The 21599-nt window shown below is 39.2% G+C and overlaps 1 protein-coding gene across 11 annotated transcripts in view; it reads left to right on the forward strand.

Annotated features, from left to right (window-relative positions):
* Positions 1 to 21599, forward strand: part of ptprsa (protein tyrosine phosphatase receptor type Sa) — a 217252-nt gene that overhangs the window by 178457 nt on the left and 17196 nt on the right. For 10 of the 11 annotated variants that reach the window (XM_072389304.1, XM_072389308.1, XM_072389311.1 and 7 more), the window contains 8 exons: positions 209 to 372; positions 2191 to 2306; positions 10287 to 10384; positions 12724 to 12847; positions 14986 to 15161; positions 17003 to 17122; positions 19536 to 19690; positions 20571 to 20856. In XM_072389304.1, the coding sequence (XP_072245405.1) occupies positions 209 to 372; positions 2191 to 2306; positions 10287 to 10384; positions 12724 to 12847; positions 14986 to 15161; positions 17003 to 17122; positions 19536 to 19690; positions 20571 to 20856 (1239 nt within the window). Of the gene's footprint in view, positions 1 to 208; positions 373 to 2190; positions 2307 to 6697; positions 6746 to 10286; positions 10385 to 12723; positions 12848 to 14985; positions 15162 to 17002; positions 17123 to 19535; positions 19691 to 20570; positions 20857 to 21599 lie in introns of all 11 variants that reach the window. The other variant, XM_072389314.1, reaches the window with a different exon arrangement.

Here is a 21599-nt window from a genome sequence, read left to right on the forward strand (position 1 = left end):
GTTAAGACTTGTCAAAGTCAATTTCCATTTGTCTGAGGGGATTTGATATTTCAGCTTTCTCTATTTCATTGTTGTCTGCTTTAATCTCATTAATGGCATTCCAGCTCATTGAACTTCTGTCCTCATAATCCTGTTCAAATCACTCCAACACTTACATTTCTCTAACATAAATTTTGTCTGTATATTTTTTTTCAATTTTTTTATCCAGAAAATGTTTGCTACCAGCCCGTACACTGACACTGTGATGACTCCGGAGCTGATGGTTGACCCTTTGCCAGTTGAGTCAGGTGATGGACTCATATGGGTGGTGGGCCCTGTCCTGGCTGTGGTCTTCATCATCTGCATTGTCATCGCCATTCTTCTATATAAGAAGTGAGTTGGCTTTAGAACAGTTGTATTTTTTTTTTTAGCAATATATATATATATATATGAATAGTAAACTGTTCAACCTCAAATGGTAGGAAATATTTCTCATGCTTTGGCATAGTTGTCAAAAGTTTAAAGTTTTTTTATGGGTTACCAGTTCAACAACCTTGCATCTTGAAAACTATTTATCTTCTAATCCTTTTTACTGTGACCATATCATTTGGATGCAGAATTAATTGAAACTGAATTATTTTATTGTTGATACCTGCTCAAGCCATGGGTCCACAAGAGCTTTAACTGCAGTCCATGTTTGTCTGTGAATCATGGTAAATGGGAAGTCAAATTCTGCAACCACACAGGAGCTTCTCATCATTTGATGTTGAACCAGTTTTTTGTTTTGTGTAACCAGGGAATTGGGTCGTTGGGAAACAATTGCATGTGAGGCAGCATGCTCAAACAGGAGTATTTTTTGTGTTCATGGCAGCATGACATTCAAAGACCCAGTGACATTGTTGCATGTAAATGTGTAAGAGGCCTTGTTCTGGACAAAAACATGGCTGTGGGAAGTGAGGTGGTTGGATAAAGAAAAAACGATGAGATTCTTTGAGATGATGCTCAATAACTTGACTACCAAGGTACTAATCAGCAGCATTTTTTTTTTATTTTTAGAGATAATGATTTTAAATAATACTTATCAATTCTTGAAGCAGACTGTTTGAATCTGTTTCAGTGTAGTTCAAGTTGGTTATTCATTGTTTGAATCACTATATTCTGCAACCTATAATCTTACCTTAATTTATGGCTTTTCTTTAAAGCCTTGCAAAACTTTCAGGAACAGGTGGGGCATGCATACAAGGTCAATATGTAATTCTTGTTTTAGAATCTGGTGTGTCCCTTAGCTTTAGTGACTAAAGGTCAGAACTGAACAGTGAATGTAAGATGTAGTCCCTATGCACCAGGGGAGAACCTTGAGTTATCTAAAGGGGGCCAGGGCTCGTTTGAGCAACACATGTGCAGCGTGCTGCTGTCAGGTGATCCCTTGCTGTCTGACCTTGCCTTACCTACATCTTGGTGGTTGGGGAGAGTAACATCTCTCTTTGGATCTCTCTTTTTTTTTCTTCTTCTTCTCTTTCTCTTCACCTAAATTCCCCCCCACCCAGTCTCTCCCTGGTGAATAGTGTTTCCCTGGTCTGCCCTTGGCCCTGACATTTTCCTCCCCCATTTGTATCTGTACCCCTGTGCACACACATACATACATTCACAAATGCATGTGCATTGAATACTCACTTATTCTCACTGATTGACACAAGCGCAGACACACACGCACACACCTCCAAATGCTGATGAGCTTTATTTCACTTTTTGCGAGCCCAGCAGTGACCCCAGTGAATTTTAAACTGCTCTCTATTGATTTATCTCTCTTCTTGCCTCCCCCTCTCCCTTTCTCCTTGTGTGTTGTGTTTTTACCATCTTTACGTATTTATTTGGCTCCTATTGCTTTCTCGGGAAACAGCAAACCGGACAGGTAAGGTGTAGTTTTACTTAGATTCAGTGGGATTTATAAGATAAGACAAAATAGCCCAAACAAAAGACTAAACAAAAGTAAGATCTTTAGTTAATTAGTGGGATCTGAAGGAGCACACAGCTCCAGTTGTTGATTGGATGTCATTTTTTAACTTTTTAAACCTGCTGAGCTTCCTGTTAGTTGAAACAATTGAGTTATGAGTGAGTCGTAAATGTTTCATGTGAATAATCGCTCGCTTATTCTATGTTTTTGTTGTATGTCTCTCCCTCTCTCTGCTCTTTGTTTGTCTTACTGTCCAGCCGCAAAAGAAAAGAGTCAGAGCCACGCACAAAATGTCTGCTGAACAATGCAGACATTACCCCCCACCACCCTACAGACCCCGTGGAGATGAGACGCATCAACTTCCAAACTGCAGGTACAGGAAAAACTCGGAATGTAATATACTCATGTAATATAAACAATCCAACTGTAGAATTCAGTAAATTCCATCATATAAGTACATTCAGGTTGTAGTTTTTATTAGGAAAGAGTTACATAAACCATAATGGAGAACGTAATAGAGATCACTGTTTTAGTGGCTTTGACAGACTACGTAGTTTTTAAGACTCTTTTCATCGTTTAAATCATCTTCTTTTTTGGAACCTAATGTAGTGGCAAGTTAATTTCACAAAGAAAATTAATGTATAGTAGCATCAACACAAAATAACACATTCCTTCTGAAAATAACTATTAATGTGTAAAAAGGTATTTATGTATGTGAGTCAGAAAATTAAGATGAATGTATGAATTATTGTTATTTTTTTAATAATTTATGTGTAAATTGACACACATGCAGAAAGCTCCACAATGTTACATGTGTACTGCAGCATTTGTTCTGTCAATTGAGTGCTCTCATATCACATTGTTTGATTATTTGCCTTCATCGCTGCCTGCAGGCCATATTTATGCGTTATGCCATTTCGCTGTGTAACTATTAACTATTGATGACGAACAAATTGTTAGAAATGACATTGCTTGTTGGACTGGATTCAAATCCCATTTTGTTGCTCTGGATTTACATGCTTTCATTTATGTCTTCCTTTCTTTCTGATCTTCATCCAAGCTAAAGTGCGGTGTTAGCAACAGCGCACACTACATCCTGCACGCGCTCTCTAAGGCCTCAATGGCCAAAGCTTGTCTGAGATCTTCCTCCTGCCTCCCTTGCAGACTCATTTTTCCATCAGGCTATTTTTCTGTTGTCGAAGCCTCCTGTAATTTGGCTACATTCGCATCAGTTTGTTGCGTTTCACAGTTGAATCAAGTTCACTTGTTGTGTTTCTTGTATAGTACATCTATAGTATATATATACATCTCTTGCCTGCTGAAGCAAAATTGCAAAAAAAGCAAATTAATGAAGAAGCAAATATTCCAGAGATGGGGGGGGGGGAAAGCACCCAATCTAGTTTCTTTTTTTCTTGTTCTCCTTTTTTTTTTCAGCCTCTTGCATTTCTGTCTCCTAGCCTAGTTGTCTTTCAGCCATCCATCTGTCATCCACGGCCAGTTTCTGCATCATCAAAAGGCTCGGATTTCAAAATAGTGCATTTCTCTCTAGTTTCTCTTGGAACCCAGTCATGCTGCCTTGAGTTTTTTTTTCCTGGGAAAAACAGACTTCTTTACCTGAGAGAGGAGAAAAGCTCAAACTCAAACCCTCTTAGATGCAGAAATATGGATCTGTATTTAACCACCCTCATCTTTATGATGGTCGGTTTTAAGGAGCTCTATAGGTGATTCTGTAATAATACAATGACTATTCTTTCCAGTTTTCCATTTTTACTTCCAATGCTTTCCACCTTCTTCTCACTTGTCTTGCATGCGTCCTGATATTTGAAGCTCTTGTTACAATCTCTTGCTTCTTTAACATAACACTCTGCACTACATGTAGAGACTTCTTTTTATATATGACAAGTGTTCTCATTCAGCAGCCTTGTCACTGTTCCGCAGAATTGGATGCAGTCGTTATCTCTACACCCCAGGAATTTAATTTGAATGGACATTTTAGCCCAATTAAGTGGGCCGGTGAGCATTTGTGAACATCCCCATCAGCTAATAGCGACCATTGTTCAAATGAGCATACTCACGGAGCAGTTATCCAAGGTTTCTCCAAGCCAGCAGAGCATATGCTGCATCGGCTGTGTGTGCTCAATGACCTCTAGTGCTGAAGAACATAAGATATGGCTTCGATTATGTTTCTAAAGCAGCATGTTCGGGAAAGTGTGTACACTGATGGTGTGTGCATGCTTGGGTATTCAGGCTTTAAAGCCCATAGGTGATGTGACGGCTGCACAATGACATTCCAAAACTCCTTGGGGCAAAGAGTGTCTAGTTTTGTTATTATCTTCTCTGGTGCTTCGGGTTTAATTGGCAAATGGGGCCAAAGTAATGAAGCAGCACAATTCAGTGAAAATCTGCTCTCTATGTCCGACCAAGCCCTGCCCTTTTAATATATTTTTATTATTTAATTTTCTTACTCTTTATCTTTTTTTTCCAACTCATCCTCCTAATGCAGCTAACAAGCTGATTAATTCTAAACAATGATTTACTCCAGTGTTTTTACAGTGCACTTATGTCATGTAGGTATTTTTTTAATTCATAGTCATACCTGATGGAGCAACCTGGGACCTGAATGTCAGTGGACAGCTTCCCTGACTTTTGGGAAAATGTGGGCTCGGTTGGTAAATGATCTGCACTTCCCAACCACTCTGTGATGGGTTAAATGGAGAGGCCAAATACTTGCAGCTCTGAAAGGTTCCGGAACATAACAACAACAAAAAAACGGCTATCGTAAGGCTGTGTCTCCACAAAGGAATACACAAGCAGAAACTGGCTGACATTGTTTTATGTTTTTCAGAAACATTCTGCAAAGTATGTCTTTAGTCCTCTGCTGGAACCCGATGCTCCGCTGGAACTTGCTTCCATAGATACTGTCACACCAATTGTATTACTCCAGGGAATTGACAAGTTCACTACTGCTAGAATGCAGCAATGTCAGACAGCTTCTACTCTCCTTTAGCATTATAAAATGCAAGTTTAGCTTTTGTGTGAGCCTCCAGTAGTAACAGTTATCCACCGGAGGATTTTTTTTTTTTGTGCTGCAGGGTTCATCTATAAGACTGACACAGTAAGCAGAGCCAGACATTTTTCTAACTTGGATGACAAGAAGTTGTGCTTGCTTTCCAATTAATGACCTTTATCTGTAGTTCCAGCTAACTGAACATTTAGAGGCTCCACCTGGTGGTACAGTTTTATACCACAGCTAATATCTAATGCATTTTTGTCTTACTGGTTAATATATACTTAATACAACATCAATGAATTGACACCCCTTCACACCCCTACAATTCTGACAGAAGAAATTACTTCTTTATCGATGTAAAAATCAAATATTTTCTTTGAGACAGCATTGCACACTTGAAAATCCAACCGACACCAGCCAGTCACTCGCGTGTGTCAACAACTCTCATGTTTCATGCTTAGATTACAGCAGCGGCTATAACAACCATGCCCTCCCACTCGCAGTTCTGGCAAATCACACACACACAATATGCACTTACACTTGAACAGAATCAGACATGCCTGTACCTCTTCCCTGCTGTGATGAATGACATTTTGAGACAGGAGATCAGAGCACCACCCGCTAGGCTTAATTAGTCATTGTCATAAATCAATTAGGGAGACAGGGATACTCAGTGTTTTCATCCCTTTGCTCTTGCTTCATGCCACTGGTTTGACATCTTCACACTAAGATGTCTATGAAAGGTAAACTCACTTAAAGATTCGGACTGTCACTAGCATACCAGTCTCTATTGGTTTCTAACTGGAATCCTGAACTTTTTTGAAAAAAAAAATCTTTCTTAATTGTGCCCCCAAATAATCTCCCCATTTTTCACATACAGTAGAGGAGCAAAGTGCCGCATCAAATATCACTAGAATAAATTAAAGCTGTCATCTTTGCCTTACTTTTCAAGGCAGTACTGTTGAAATGATTTCAGTGTTAGTCCTTGACTTCATTTGATGGGAAGGTTGGCAGCATCCCACTAAATTTAATCTTCCAGCCACATGTAGAGTTAATATAGTCGCAGGGGTCCTTAAACACTTGGAGAGACCCAAGTCAACCCGGAAATAACACCCACTGCATGTGGCCTCAGAGGACCAATCCTCTAGAGAAGATAGGATTTTGAGCCATCACCACACTCCTCTGAGGTCTGACTCCCATCATCTCTGGCTCCACAGCTGTCAGCCAAGAATGCTGACACTTTTCCACACCTTTCACTCCCAGTGCATCAGCACCAAGCCATGGACAAAGAAACCTTTCAGAGTTTGTCAAAAGCAAAAATAAGCTTTTTTTTTTCTCTTTTTCTCTCACTCCAACCTCTCAGTGGACCCTTCCAGATATCAAGTAAATTTTCTAATCCCTGATCTCTAGAGGTGTTGATGTGGGGCTTGGCAGAGGGCAGTTCTCAGTTGATGTGAGAGAGGCTGACATAAATGGCCAACTGGTCTGCTTGTATCATGGGTATTAGCTGGTTGAAGGGAAAGTCGGGTCAGCTCTTAAAAGTTTCACTGGATTTGTATCTGTTTATCTATAAAAGCTTGAAAACCTTCTTTTTTAAGGCCTGAGTTAACTTGGGGTAATGTTTTTTGTTTATAAGAAATTTGATATTGCCTTTATGCTTTACTTCATGGCCTTTTATAATTTTGTACATTTTATTTTCTGTTGCATCACAGCCATTTGAAACCATTGTCTCCTATGTTTACTGTTCTTTACAGATTCTGGTCTAAGCAGTCCTCAGAGTGAAGCAGATTTTGACTATGAAAGTTAGTCTCTATGGTTTTAGAGTTTGTGCACCAGCTTTATTTTTATATTTTGATTAGTTTTTTCTTTGTGTTTCGGCGTTTTTGAGCTCTGCTTGCCTCAATTTACAAATACATAACTTGCTTTTTTTCTCATGATGCAGCAAAATTCAATCACTAATTGTGTTGGTTTCTCTTGGTACACTACACTTTTTTTTTAAATTGGATGCCAGTCACGATATTCACTTGGGCTGTTGGCTGTGCATTAATCCACTTTGCATAAATAACATGTACAATCACTTCTGCTGATGTATAGATGCTTTAGAAGTGTGTTTTTATTTTTTTTTACAAAGTATAATCTGTGTCATTCGTCTTTCTCAGCTCCCTGTTGTTGTTCTCCCTTCTCCTTCCTCCTCCTCCTCCTTCTCGTCTTTCACCACCACTGCTCCATTTCCATTCTGAACCAACGGGGTCTTTTCTGTGCTCAGAGATAACGAGCAGAATTAATTAAAGCAGTGCCAAACAATGGCTCAACATTTGATCACCCCCTCTTCCTGCAAAAGAATAATCCAAGAGCAATGCAGTTTCTCATTTTCCTCTTTCCCCTTTTCCCCTCTTTATTTTCTTTGCTTACCCACAGATAGACTTCTTCCCTTTTATATGTAAATATGCATCATAAAATAGGCTATTGAAGAAACTAACAAAGCTTATCAAAAAGAATCATTTTATTTCTCAGGCACATTGACTGCAGATCGGGAGATTGGAAATGTGTAATTAGATGCTAGTTTATTTTTCTGTGTTCACTGATCACGTTGATTGCAGTGAAAAAAAATGGCAGCATGGATTGGAAAAATGTGGGGGGGAGGGGATTGGGTTAAATAGAGGGGTGAGATCTTAAGATTTGAGGTAGAGAATAACAACAGTGTGTCCTTGCATCACTTCGCTCAACTACAGGTCACTTTGAAAACATTTTTTTTTCTATTCCTTGGATAAATACGGTGTGTGCTTTCAGTGCATGAATGAGTAAATGAATCAGACAAACCAGGTGCCTTCAGCTCATTTGTCTGGAGAGCAAAGCAGTTTTTTTTGGAAAAGTACACAGTGAGGAATAGATGGATCAAGTTTTGTGGTGCAAAGATTCCAATTCCTATTTTTTAAATTGTGTTAAAAATATTGAAAAATGAGGTGGTCCCCCCCTCGCCTTACAGTTTAAAGTAATTTAACTTTCTTAAAACAATCTACCAAATTCTGAAGTAGTATACAATAACTGCCTAACCCCCTGGCAGTGCTTCGTGGAGCTGTGCAGAATTTGGTCTGATGTATGTCTCCATAGCAGCTACTTATAAATGAAGATAGTAATACAGGCAAATAAATAAATAAATGAAAATGAAATGATGGGAGTTTTAGTATGTCTGCAACTCATGCACACTCACCAATACACATAGCGGTCCACACAGAGTAAATTACACAACCACACTTGCACAAGCACAACACAAGCATTCTTTTTGAATTTGATTATAGGAAACTGACCAGTTTTAATTAGCAAGTTTTCCCTTTGTTTTTCGTGCCCATCTGAATTCCAACATTAATAACTCTTTCCCTGAATAGTGCCTCCATGATCTTCATGTTTTTTTGGCTTATTGAGAAACTTGTGCATGAATACGAAGAGGCCTCCTATCACCTTACAAGGCTTTTCCTGAGATCAAGATAATAAAGTGCAGCAGAAATTCTACTTGAGCTGTACAAATGGAGGAAACCAATTCATCAGAATTAGTTGATTATGTAAATGATCCGTCAAAAGGGTCGTGGGTGTGTGTGGTATGACTTGTCGAGTAGCGTGTTAATGTAGTATGTCCATCCATGTCCAGAGGGTGTCACAGCATCCAGTGTCATCTCCATTTGTCTGATATATTGTGAGCTATGTAATCTTCATGTAATTTAGTGCCACATTGTTCATTCAGTGTAAAATAAATTACCATTACTAATGAAGACTGTCAAGACAGAGTTGGGGTGATCTTAAGTGCAACAAAAGCAACCAAAACATGGGTGACCCCTGTGACATTAGAGGGATATTAAGCAGTGTCGGTGAAGGAAAAATTAAGGATGCTTAAGTTGATTATACCGATTTGCACGCCCAATTAAGCCTGGATAAATTTATTGTGAAGGCTTGTCAAGATTTTGCTGACTTTTGACCTCAGTACTCAACAGGAAAAGAGGTCTCTTGATAAAAATACAAATGCGTTATGTATTGCTATCCCACATGCAGGGACAGAGGCTCAATCCATGGCTGTTCCATATTCCATTACATGGCCTCAGCATTATGCTACTAAATGGATTAGTGACTGGAGTGCACAGCAGTGCTGATAATATTATGGCAAGAGCAACACAATATTCAGTGGATAGTAGAGCAAGCCCAAAGGGGGGAAAAAAATCAGTTTCCCCACCAAGTGGAAGGCTTGCTCTTGTAAAATCATTCCAGGATTTTGGAAATGTGCATATTGAAAATGTAACTGAGAATGTTGACTTGTGATACTGAAAGGTAAGAGGTATTTATCTTGGCACTTGTGCTCACTGGTTTGAAGGAACCAGCAGATGGTGGAAAGGATATCTTGTTTGGTTTGCTCATGCTGGCTGGAATGGAGCAGCTCACTGTGTCGTTCAGCATCACTCACACTCCTAAACCTCCTGATCTCCCACTCACCTTCCCTCCCATAAGCCCCCCAGGTCAGGGCTCGATTCTGGAGTCAGAGCCTTTTTTATAGAGTCAACATTAAAAAGTGGTCTCCATGCTAAAGACATCAAGAGCATGTTTGTTCAAGGATATCAGGTCAAATCATTGGATACATACTCACACACTTTTCCTCTATACTTTTTTCCTATTCATTCTGATATCTCCCCTTTTATCTCTTCTAAAATCGATTCATATTACCAAAAAATTACTTTGATCAAGTTCTTCTTCTGTTTTTGTTGGCAGCAGCCGTACTGAAAACAAATATGACTTGTGATTATCTCCAAAAAAAGAGTACAAAGGATTTTTGTCAAAATGTGGGTTTCATTGATGGAAAGAGTAAAAAACCATCAGTGGTGTTTCTTGTCTTTAATCTTCCCATCAAAAACTTCATTGTGTGTAATTTTAAACTAATTCCACAAACTGTCAAAATTGTTGATGCCTCTGAATGTCTGAGCCATAATTGGCTAAACGCAGCAACTATTGTTTTGTTTTGCTCATTTATCCATCAGCAGCTTGATCATTGACAAAATAAAAATAAAAAAATGCTCTATGAATGTATTGTTTGGAAAATCAACAGTGCTCAACAAACTTTGGAGCTCTGGCCTGGTCCAGTCAAGTACCCATAACATCTCATCACTTTTTTTTACATCTACCATGTGCTCAAGCTTCCCCATCACTAAAATCCATCTTTCTATGTTGTGTAAGCAAGAAATTTTCACTAATAAATGTTTGTCAGTTTAAAGTTTTGAACCCAGTTCCCTTGCACTGAACTAATGAACTGTTTTTCCTTTCTTGTCCCACGTGGAATCCCTACTTCTATTTTCTGGCCAACAGGTATGATGAATCATCCTCCTATTCCTATCTCAGAGCTGGCTGAACACACAGAACTTCTCAAGGCTAACGACAACCTCAAACTCTCCCAGGAATATGAGGTGAGCTGACCCAAGGTTCAGCGGTTCAAGAGCATTGATTTCTGCCCATTTGTATTTTCACTGAAAAATGACATGGGAGTCTATTCAATTATGTCATATATCCATGTTTTTGTCTTTTATTCCTGCTTGTTGGCTGTTATCCAGCTGGTGGTACTGAAGGACAAATCAGTTGTTCTGACCCAAATATTTCCCCCACATGGCAAAACGAGACAATTGTCAAATTCAGTCATGTAAAATTTCCTTTAGTGAGTTGTTACCAAATGCATCTTCCAACTTAGCTGGCTAACTAGGCTAATCATTTTACTGTAAGAATTGAAGCTTAATATTTCTTTAAAGAACATTTTTTTTTAAAAAGAATGTGTCCTATCGTAGTACCTGAAATATATTTGATTACTGCATTCAGCAGAGAAAATAGATATATGGTGATCACCAGAAAAACTGTAGATCAGTGTATCAGTACCCTTAACCATTTAAAAAAGATGTACTTGAAAATGTAATGACTTGCTCAAAAAGGAGATGAATAAGTGAGTAGTTTGAAATTCTCCACACATTTCAATGAGCTTAGACTTAGACTTTCTAAAATGGAGATTACGTCTGTTTTGTCACGCAAGCTTCACACTGGCAGCCAGGCTTTATGTGTGCATGTGTGTGTGCATATGTGCATGTGAAGAGGGGGTAACTGAGCTGTCTGAGCTCTGAGACCGCAGCGGTTATAAATGACACCAGAGTTGATTAGAAATCAGGAGCGCTGAATCAGCTCTCGTTTGCATACAAGCAATATGCCCTACTCGCCATCCCTAAATCACAGAGCCTGTCGCCTTACTGCTCGCCAGCCTAAGGTTGGAAGTCGGTACACCAGCATAGATTGCCATCATTATGCCTGCTGGTGGATGTTGGTGGATAATGACTTCTCATAGCAATCCAGTATTTCTTGGGTATCTATTATTCATAAATCCACATCCAGACTGTATACCAAACGGACGAGCTTGTTCCATCCGGTGGGGAAGAGTAATGACAGACTTAATGCCAAAATTGAAGCTACAGCTTCTAATTACTTGGCTTTGAGAGTCTTTAAACCGCCAGCTCATCTCTGTCGTTTTTCTTTCTCTCTCTGTCTGCCTGCCCCTTCACACTACTGCCACGCCCCCAGGAAAAATAAATGACCAAATTAAATAGAGAAGTGTAATTTTAATTTTGTTATTTTCTTGATGAATGGCTGCCCGTCTCAGCACCCTGGCTTGCCAAGCACAGCTCTACAGGGTTTTGACTGATTGGTTTCTAGCCAAGCTAGATGTGAGAGAGGAGGGAGAAATGGAGGGAAGAGTTGAGAGAAGAGAGAGATGAGGTAGAGATGTCTGGTTAATGATGAGGACTCAGTGTGAGGAAAGAGAGCAGCGGAATGGAGATGAGATGATCTGACATACAAACAGCAATAAAAAAGCACTTTTACCTGACAGTACCTGAGGATTCTTCTCTGCTATCTGATAGCTACAATATGAAATGCATTCAATGTCAAGCACAACGTAACAGATAAGGAAGATGGATAAATTATTATAAGAAAAATTATTTAGGTAATTACACCTGCAAAATTAGCAGTGGGTGTTTTTCATGTGTTTCTTTGTTATTTAATAAGAAAATGTATTAAAGAAACATGCACAGATGTGGCTTTTAATTTTTAAAATATGAAAAAAGATTTCTCAGGGAACTGACCCCAATCTTCATATGCCTGCACACGCAAGTACACACACATTGCCAAAGATGATTTAGAAAGCAATGGAAAATAGCAGGAGAGTAGGTGGAGGACTGTTAAATAGAAAGGGGGTGGAAGAAGAAAAGGAAGACGAAGAGTAGGATAATAAGAGGAAAAAATGGAGAAGACTTTGAAGATGAAGAGATCAGATAAGGGAAATGGTGACAGAGAAAACAGAATGCAAAAGTAGAGAATAAAACGGATGAGGCTCAGATAGAGTTAAACATCTCATGGCTGCAATGTTTACATATAGATTGCATGTTAGAATTAACTGCAATTATCTTTCTAACCTCCACATCATTTGTGCACCAGATGCCAGACAAAGCAATTGCCATGAAATGTTCTTAAGATTTATTTTGAATTCTTGCATTATAAAGAAGCCAGCTGAATCGGTATTTTACTGAGTGTCGTACTTTCCGTACTACTTTCTTTCCATACTTCGTTTTTTTCTTTAAATGAAATCACCTTCTCAGTCTCCCCCTCTTTTTTTCTAACATTAAGGTTGTATTGTTAAAGCTCAGCCCCTCTCACGGCTCCTCTGATTGCTTCTTTATGTGTGCATGTTGTGCCTGTCTCTGCCTCCCATCAGTCCATTGATCCAGGTCAGCAGTTCACCTGGGAGCACTCCAACCTGGAGGTGAACAAACCCAAAAATCGTTACGCCAACGTCATTGCCTACGACCATTCCCGTGTCGTCCTGGCTCCCATCGAGGGTAAGGCTCACCCGCACACTCTGCATCCTTACCTGAACTTCTGAGATGAGCTTGTTTCACTCTAGATTACTTTTGTGAATTCTCATTCAGAGTCTGTGTTAGTCATGAAGACATTGAACCAAGTATATACATCAGGCTAAATGGAGAAAAAAAATACATTGTTCTCTAGAAAGTGGAAGCAATAGCAAATTTTGGATATCTGATCTAAAGTGGGCGAGATGACTGTTGTTGCTGATTTTGCACATAACCATGGAGGAACAAAATGGAGGAGCACAAAAGAGAGAATGAAGAACTTCAATAAAAAGCTGGATTATGCAAGTAGTTTTGAATCGTGAAAAGTTAAACTAAAGGAAATTATATATAGTGTTTGAAACTTCAGTCAACCAGTCAACTTGCTTTGTAACAGCTAAACCATTTATGCAACCAAATTATTTTGGGAGTAAGGCAAGGACTTGTTTCAGCTCATCACTGTGCCTGGCACTCACATCTCACACTCAAAGGAATCCAGGACTTAAACCAGTGTTAGCAACGTCCTATTTGTCTCATCAGATCTACCCCTTTCCTTGACTTCCCTCTAACTCTCTATAGACACTAAGTGCTTAGAATCTTAGAGCCAGAAAAATCTCTTGCTCTAACTCCTAAATCTTAAGGGACATTGTCAGAGATACTCACCCTTCACTGCTGACATTGTACTGGCTTTGCATCACCAGAAGAGCTCTCAACTCTTCACAGATACTCTGTACTCTAGACTACTTTGCTTTTGTATAAGTAAACTGCACAGAGTAGATTTTGACATCTACCAATAGACAGGCCAATTTGACGATGCTCCAACATGCATAACAACATTATCCTTAAAAAAAAAATTGCCTCGTCCATAAATGCATAAATTAATCAAGTCTGAAATTTCTATTTTACACTGCAGTGATTTTGCCATTAGTCGCAGCAGTGGAACAATTCATGCACACCACCATTCTCTGTTCACTTAGCTATGACTAAAGCCAAGGCACCAGTCAAATTGTGCGACGTGGAATCCGTTTTAATGACAATTTTCTTTCTTTTTTCTGCTTCTTTCAGTTCTTTTCTTCTTCTCTTATTTTCTTTCTTTATTTCTTCTTTTTACTTCCCCTCTCTCCTTGTACTCACTCTGTCTCTCTCAGACTTTCATTATCTTGCTCTTCCTCTCCAAATGGCTGTTGTTCTCACTGAGTCTCGACTCTTGAATTAGCCCAGTTGAGTGTTTTATTGTTTGTTGCGTGAATTAAGATATGTCAGTCAAGGAGACGTGACTCTTCAACACAGGAGTCTTGTGTCAGTTGGGAGGATTGTAGAAGTTGGCTAAATGAAGTTGAGCATTGTTATGTCTTATAACTGTAAGATTCTCTGTGCTAGGCAAACTCTAATCACAAAAACGATGTCTTGGCTCAAACCTTTCTTCAACAACAAGTTAAAAAAACTACTCCGCTTGTTGTAATTCTGCACCCTACAATTTTTGGATCCTGGATTTTGTTATATCTTTGAAGTGCTATGTACACACCGTCCTCTGCATTAAAACATTTCACATCCCTCGACACAGCAATGCTTAAGGGGGCTCCTTATGACAAGATTTAGTAGGACCAATCTGTCACAAACCATGGCAGCAGCCGTAGGGGGATGGAATGGGATGTGATGTGGTGTCATGGCTGAGTGGCTGATTTACTCTCCACTATCCTCGATCTTCAAACACACGCCATCCGTGATGGTGGTAAAGCAGATGCAGGCTGTCACAGCGTATCTGCAGAAACTAAGGCAGAAACACAGAGGTATAAAAAAAAAAAAAGTCAGTGATACAAAAGCAATACAGTTTTTTTGAAAATTAGGTATTTGCTTCATTTTAGGCAATGTGAACGGGCAAAAACACATCTAGTTTTCAACAGCTCTACAAATCCAGTGGCTTTAAAGGTTGTGGGAATGGCACGGTGGCTCGCAATATGTTACAGTGTTTTTTTTGGAGGGGGGTGAATACTGAGAATTGTTAAAGCAGAGGGTACAAAACAAAAATGTGCTGATTACAGACTGACAAATTAAGCAGGAAATGAGGAAAAGCAATCACAAGTAGCATACTGCATTTTTTGTAAAATCTCATTTTATTGTGTCTGTAGGTATATCTGGTAGTGACTACATCAACGCCAACTACATTGACGGCTACAGGAAGCAGAACGCCTACATAGCAACCCAAGGTCCATTACCAGAGACATTTGGAGACTTTTGGAGGATGGTGTGGGAACAGAGAGCAGCCACTGTCGTCATGATGACCAGGCTGGAAGAGAAGTCACGGGTAAGTCTGTTCCACCTATTTTGGGGCTTATGCACTGTACTGTTACTCTTTTTTTCTTCTTTTTTTTTAATAAACTACTAAATCAATCCATTGTTTCACAAGACCAAATGCAACAAACAGGTGCTGACAATGACACAGCTTTACATTGATTTAGAAGCTTCACACTTCAAACTCCATTGGTAGGTAATCAGACTTCATTTTCTTGAGTCTGATTGCTTTCAGAGGGCTGCAGAAACCAGAGGGAAATCACAAAGGAGGGTGATAAAGCAGAGTAAACTCAGAGACAGTCTACCTGCGCACATCTGATTAGTTAAAGTCCAGTGGGAGTATCATTATGGACTTGGCTTGGTTTTCTCTTCTTATTTTCAGTGGAAACTTCAAGCTGTTGCAAGTCCCCAACAGACATGATAGCACAGCAAGTTGTTGATCTAAGACAGCACAGTGCAAGTAACTAAAATTCCACTAAGCACTTTTAGTGGTCTCCGTGACCAGAGCCTCCCAGAACCATCTTATGATAGAAGAAGTTTGATTGAAAATTTTGGGCGAAGAAAGCCTGTTTCCTTGTAAAACTGCAGTTATTTAACGGGTTACGTCTTACTTTAAAGATGAAAGATTTACATTTGTTATTATACACTAAAATATCTAGCTGTAAACCAAGTTGTTTAAATTATCTACACCTTAGCTACTACATTTAAATGGTGCTGAGACATTGAGGCATTATTGATAACCCAGCAATGTAATGCATAATAATGTTGCATCCAGCTGGCTTGCATTTTGCTAATCAGATTCTGCTCTCACATATGGTTTTCAGTGCAATATTTCTACCTGAAATCAAGCTTTTTAGATATATTAGATATTTTCACTTAAGAATTAGATGTGAATACTTGTTCCATCACTGCTTCTGCAACTACATCTACAGTGATAATATCCTGTTCTATGGGGACGTGGGCTTGTCTAAATGTCAAAAAGCCAAGTGCGATGTTTCAACCTGTCAACTCAAACCTGTGTCAACATCAAGCTCACTCACCCCAGGTGTCTTCACTCATTGTCCCTCCTTCCATCCCTTTTCAATTGTTTACCTATCCTCCACCCCGACATGTGCATTCCACTCCTGTCAAACGTGATCAGGATTAGCAGGCAGTAGAACTTGAGTGTCAGCCTGAGCAGGAAATGGGAGAGAAAGCTGTAGAGCAGCACGTCTCCTTCACTAGCTGTCACATCTCATCAGATGTCCGCTGGAGCATCACACCCCAAACTGACTGAATCTTTATTAGGTGGGCTGAGAGGAGGAGGAGCAGGTGTTGTGCTTTCAGAACTACAAAGAATTTCAAAATGCTAAAAACCCTCACATTCATGATAAGAAATCTGTCCGGCAGTTGTTCTAAAACCCATCTTACCTTAGCTTTAGGTAGAATTCCAGAATCTGAAACAGCAGTTATAATGTTCTCGACAGTTTAAAAGTACTTATGTTATATCCCTGTTGAATGGTTTTGTTTTAAGATTTAGGGAGAGAGACAGGCAGGATTTGTGTTAGGCCAGTGACAATAAGCGTAAAAAAGCAGTTGTTGTGACAGCCACATCTGTTTGCTATATGCAATGCTGTTTTCTTAGAAGTGCATTTGAGAGAAGACCTCGTGTTCAACACTGCCTGGTGTTTTAGTCCAAAGAACAGTTTGTTTAATGAGTGCTGTGTAAATTGTTCGCATTTGTGTCAATTTATATTTTCCTGCACTATTCCATTTATGATCATTAGTGGAGAAATTGTTTAATAGAATGTGATATATTGCTGTTAACACTTCAGTCTGTTCCTCTGCCTTTCTGTCTTAATTTCTCTGTCCTAGATTAAGTGTGACCAGTACTGGCCCAGTCGTGGTACCGAAACCTACGGTATGACCCAAGTGACCCTGCTGGACACCATAGAATTGGCCACTTTCTGTGTACGCACTTTCTCCTTGCACAAGGTAGGACGATCTCTCTAATGCACAGATATACATGGACAAACTGCGCGTATGCTTGTGTGGCTGTAAATACTCAAACCCACTCACAGTGCATTCTGAAAGCAACCATTTGGCTTAATGTCTACATATTTTCTTCTCCCCAGCAATATTTAAACAAACTAGCAAGGACACAAAGAGAATTATAAAGTAGATGGAACTTAAGTATTCTGAAGCAAATATCATCATGCTGAATAACAAGGAGTAAAAATGTTTATATTTATTCAATGACTGAATAGAGGGACACATCTTAGAAAAAGGTTTTCGCAGATAACAAAAATAATGTGCTAAACCCTGGGCTGTTTTTCTCTTCAGAGTAAACACGACACAAGAATAACCCTTTGTCTCCGTTGTCCTTCCAGTTCAGCCCTGTTACCTTTACCTCAGTCTCTCCTCAATAGATCATCTGTTTATGTGCATCTGCCAAATTGGAGCACTTAGGTAAAGTGAGCAGAAGAGAAACTCAATATACATAATTGGCAGACTGCTCTTATGCCTCTGTGTGCACACACACTCTCACACACATGCATATTTAGACACTGAAATACACCGCCAGATAAACCATATCTCCCAAACATGTTTTCAGTATGAAGCGTTTTCTCATACACACAGTATGCGTGCTCATACACAAGTGAGACGTGATGTCACACACTGCCATGTTCCCACACAGATGAATAATACACTGAAAAGCACTTAAGGAGGATTAAACAGTAGAGATAAAGAAAACAGTAGCACATGTGCTATACAGTGCATGTTGGCCCAATTTGACACCACATGACAGTATAGCAATGAAGGCTGAAAGAGGTAGAGAACCTTCCACTTGAAAGATTAGACATTTCCAGAATTTTCTTTCTAACCAGATAACACAAGCAAAGAACGTTGTTGACTTTTAGCTGGATTGCCAACTGAACGATGAATGCCAAGGCGTGCCCGTGACGGTAAAGATAGCAACAGATCAGCAGCCATGGTGCTTTATAGCTGACTGGTTGACATTCCAGCCCATTTACATTCTGAACCTCTATCAAATCCACCGATAAGGTTATTTCTCTATCTCTCCTCTCCTCCTTCCTTATAATATGGCACCATTGCTGTGATTCCTCTCTGAGCTGTTCTCACTTTGCTGTTTTTTTTTGTGATTAATAAGGTAGCAGAGGCAGGCATGCACACAGTGCATCTACAAAGCAGTCACCGGGGTACCTAACTACTGTATATATTCATGTGTGTCCAACAGTGATACAGAATTGTGTCTGCTCACAAATGAATTTTAAATAGAAACAAGGAGCCAAAAATGTCATGTTCAAACAGTCCACCCCATCTGCAGAAACAGGGAATGTCCAAACTGAAATAAAGAACCTTGGAAGTAGCTCAGTTTGCCTTTAATTATCACTCTGTTATTCGTTTACTCACCAAGGAAAAATGTCCTTGTCAGGAAAGCAGAAGCACTGCACTGAGCTGTAAATAGTCCCTCTATTAGAGAATCTTTATGTAAGTAAAGCGAGGAGAAAAGGACCTCAAGATCCAAGGTAGACTTAATCTTTGTTTCTTCTTATAATTCTGCTGGAGAAAATGTCCTTTCTCTGGATCTCAGCTTGTGGTTTTGATGCTTCAGGAGCTGATTTTAAGTAACCAGTTAAAAATGTTGCTTCATGAACATTGGATTGAGATAACCCCAGAAATCTTTTTCAAATGGATCTCAGCTACAGTGACAAGCTTTCTTTGATAGAGGTTTAAAAAATTAACTTGTTTGGGTCTTTCATAGATATATATCGATATATTCATAGCCAATATTTCATTAAAATATTAAAAAAATTCCCATCCTAATGCATCTGGCAAGAAAGCATATACATCAAATGAATGAATCCTTACACCAGTGGATTACTTGTGCAAGGTCACCTGTCTGTTTAACTGTGTGAGTTAGTTTATCTCCATCAATCCATTTTCTATACCCGCTTAATCCGTCGGTCGGGTCGCGGGGGGGCTGGAGCCTATCCAGAGAGAGGTGGGGTACACCCTGGGCAGGTCGCCAGTAGTTAGTTTATCTGTTGAGGAAATCTTAAGGCTCCTGTGCCTAAAGATTGTTTTGGGTTTTTTTTATTTTCACAGTACATGCCCGAAGTTCTCGGCTCTGTCAGTCAGTAGTTTAACCCCATTCTGTGGAGGTAAATCTAGCAAACTGCATCACTTGAAGGCTAGTGGTAATAGTGATAGAGAAAAGTAAAACAGTCTGAAATACCTAATATATTTTGAAGATTTCATCAAGAGCACTCTCATTTTGATATCATTTTCATTTAGTTTTTAATAGAAGATTTAAACCAGAAGGTTAGCCAGTTTAGACATAGCTCTCACACATAACTGATTTTTCCAACTTATTGCTCTGCAGAATGGCTCAAGTGAGAAGCGGGAAGTTCGTCAGTTCCAGTTCACAGCATGGCCTGACCACGGTGTGCCAGAATACCCAACCCCTTTCCTGGCCTTCCTTCGTAGGGTGAAGACTTGTAACCCACCTGATGCTGGACCTATCATCGCTCACTGCAGGTATTTAGTCATGTTGTGCTATAAAAACAATTTTATATGTATCTACTTTTTTTTTTCTTTTTTTCATTTACCTCTTTTTTTTTTTTTCCATTGAGATCAATAGTGTCTGATTTAACTTTAATACCCATCTGAGACAGTTGGGCTTTAGAGGAACTTTTGAGTGGCCTTTGCAACAGTTGATACGAGTTAAGGGCCAACAAAAAGCTTAATTCCACAAAAAATTTAATTTTTTTTTTATCAAATTCTAAATTATTATTTCTTTTATCTACACATTTCTGTCATAAATGACTTTCTAATGTCCCCATCTTTTCTCCATTTTATTGGTCTCATCATTCTTCTCTGTATAGCCCCCATCTTTTTCTCTCCTAACCGCCGCCTCCTTTTTTTCCTGACAAATGCCTCACAGTAATCCCTTCCCATCATTACTTCATCTCCTTTTTGCTCCTTAGCTTTTCCTCCTTATACAAGCTATATTTCTCAATTGGCTTATTCAAATTGAAAACTTCCTTTTTGACAATATAAAAAGACTTCAGTGAATCCAAAGCACTGCACAATCATTCTGAAATTTGATAGTTTGCCACACTGAGTCTCCATCATTGTCCTTCTGTTATTCTATTTGTTATTTTTTTACTCCTTTCTGTATCCCCTCTGTAGCCTTCATAATATATTTCTGTTGTTTCTCAATTATTATATTATTTAAACTGTAACAACTAAACAAACAATACTGGAAATGCTGTTTGTAATGATGTAGGAGTTTTTGTAATAAGAGTCCTTCATATTGAAATATTTGGCATAACCACACAAATGAAGTATTAATCAACAAATGTAATCGCAAAGAAGAAATTTAACTCTCTCTTCATTACTTTCCTTCTTATTTCAGTGCGGGTGTTGGCAGGACAGGCTGCTTTATAGTAATCGATGCCATGCTTGAGCGTATCAAGCATGAGAAGACAGTCGACATTTATGGCCATGTGACACTGATGCGCTCACAGCGGAACTACATGGTGCAGACGGAGGATCAGTACAGCTTCATTCATGATGCACTGCTGGAGGCGGTTGCCTGTGGAAACACTGAAGTGGCTGCCCGGAGCCTGTACTCCTACATCCAGAAGCTGGCCCAGGTGGAGAGTGGCGAGCATGTCACTGGCATGGAGCTAGAGTTCAAGGTACAGGAAATGTAGTAATTACCTGAATAACCCGGTGGTCATTTTACACTGGGTTTAAGCTCCATCACCTCTTTTAGTGATAAATACTGCTGGGCCCTGGCATGAAAAAGATGTGAACAACCTGCTTGTAGTTTTCCTCAGTCTGTGAGTCACTTGGCAAAAGAGCTGATCTGAATCCAAGTCAAAGAACGACACCATGTAGGTATGCTTGATTAATATATGTCTATCTTGTCAGTATTTAGACTTTATCGTGACATAATAACACAGACAACACTGCTTTATTATGTAACCTTAAAGGCCTTTTAAATGAGCCTGGCTGCCCACATCATCTTCCCAAAAGTAATATTGGCTGCAAATCTAATTTATTTGACTTTTATCTTATTGCTCCTCACCATTGATTGCAGTGTGCTTAATTACTGGTGGTGGTCATTGGATTTTGTTTTGTGATAACGCATCTCTACATTTTAGTATGTGAACACAACTGATTGTGGTTTTTAACCAACTCCATCTAGCAAGAAACTGTAAAACCTAAAAAGAAGACCAGATATGATTGTTTTTTGTTGTTGTTGTTGTTTTTCTGACACAAGCTCCACCTACACCAGCTACAGCAGAATTCATTACAGAACAGGAAGGCCACAAAAAGAGGACATATAATAAGACTTTTGATGGGCTCAAGCGCATAAGACATTGAACAAACTGCCATGAATATTTGCCATGAAATATGTAAACATATACTCGGAACA

This window comes from Leuresthes tenuis, unplaced genomic scaffold (assembly GCF_036924035.1).
Source record: "Leuresthes tenuis unplaced genomic scaffold, fLeuTen1.0.hap1 SCAF_7, whole genome shotgun sequence".
Taxonomy (NCBI): Eukaryota; Metazoa; Chordata; class Actinopteri; order Atheriniformes; family Atherinopsidae; genus Leuresthes; species Leuresthes tenuis.